Raw genomic sequence first — 1,279 nt, 5'->3', positions numbered from 1 at the left:
AGACACTGCTTTCAATAGCCGCGTATTAACTGGTGCGGTTATAAATGTAAATTTTATCGAACCTCTCCGATTTCTTCAGAATGCGAAGGACATAGTGCTTGAACATGTGCAAAACGCTAGGGAAAGACACGCAAGTGTAAAAGTGAACACCGCATTTAATGGTGAGTTTGTCACGGGTGATAAACACGCGAACAAAAGTATTACCACAAAAACTTTGAACTCTTCCGCGCATCCGATCTCGAAGAGTGGTATGAGCGACGTGTTATCGAGCCCACTTTAGCATCTTTAGAAGAATTTCAAGAACGTGATAGCGGATGGGCATTCTCGCGAATACTCAACCTAACAGTCAATGTGAACAAATACAATCCGATGCGTGCGGAGTGCCACATTGAGTTACCGCGCGAGATACACATCAAGAAAGCGGTAATCAACGTTAATTTTGGTGACAATGCGTGTTTCGCGTGGGCAGTGGTTGCGGCTCTGTATCCAGTCGATAGAAACGCAAATCGTGCATCCATTTACCCACACTATACAACAGTGCTCAATTTACAGAACATTGAGTTTCCAATGTCTGTAAATCAAATAACAAACTTCGAGCAACAAAACAATATATCCATCAACGTGTACAGTGCTGAAAAGAAGAAAACAGAAAAAGGAAAAACGACACATGTGATCCATCCGATACGTCTCACTGACCGCAAGATGGACAGACATGTCAACATGTTGTACTTGTCAGATCCGCAAGATGATAACGTTAGATACTTTATATGGATATAAAACTTGTCTCGACTTGTGAGCTCGCAACTAAGCAAACATGATCATAAGAAATATATCTGCAGCCGGTACGTATAAAATTTGTAAAATAACATTATATATATATTTTTTGAAATGAATATTAATTAAAATGTTTTTTTTTACAGATGCTTGCACTATTTTAGTTCGTGCGAAAGGTTGCAGGTCCATATAGATTGTGAAGAAAAGAACGACTGCGCCATCCTGCTGCCTAGCGAGGACGACAAATGGCTCAGTTTTTGCAACCACAACAGGAAAGAGCGTCTACCGTTTGTCGTGTATGCCGATCTGGAATGCATCTTACAGAAGACTGCAAGCGAGGAGGGAGAGGATCACAAATCGCACGCGTATCAGCATCATAGGGTATTCAGCATAGCGTATTATTTACATTGCTCGTATGACGAGTCATTATCGTATTTTCGAAGCCGTCGCGGTAGTGATTGCGTCTCGTGGTTCGTCGAGCAACTCGAAGAGTTAGCGCACCGCG

The 1,279-nt window shown here is 42.0% G+C and overlaps 1 protein-coding gene across 1 annotated transcript in view; it reads left to right on the top strand.

The window, feature by feature from the left end:
- LOC106750536 overlaps nt 1–1,279 on the top strand; it is a 3,669-nt gene that overhangs the window by 757 nt on the left and 1,633 nt on the right. Inside the window, exons 2-5 of the mRNA XM_014630947.1 lie at nt 80–161; nt 245–423; nt 553–725; nt 921–1,155. Of these exons, the coding sequence (XP_014486433.1) occupies nt 80–161; nt 245–423; nt 553–725; nt 921–1,155 (669 nt within the window). The remainder of the gene's footprint in view (nt 1–79; nt 162–244; nt 424–552; nt 726–920; nt 1,156–1,279) is intronic.

Source organism: Dinoponera quadriceps, unplaced genomic scaffold, assembly GCF_001313825.1.
Source record: "Dinoponera quadriceps isolate SergipeBrazil2010 unplaced genomic scaffold, ASM131382v1 scaffold391, whole genome shotgun sequence".
In the NCBI taxonomy this organism is placed as follows: domain Eukaryota; kingdom Metazoa; phylum Arthropoda; class Insecta; order Hymenoptera; family Formicidae; genus Dinoponera; species Dinoponera quadriceps.
The sequence above is the reverse complement of the archived record's forward strand: the minus strand, read 5'-3'. Positions and strand labels throughout refer to the sequence as shown.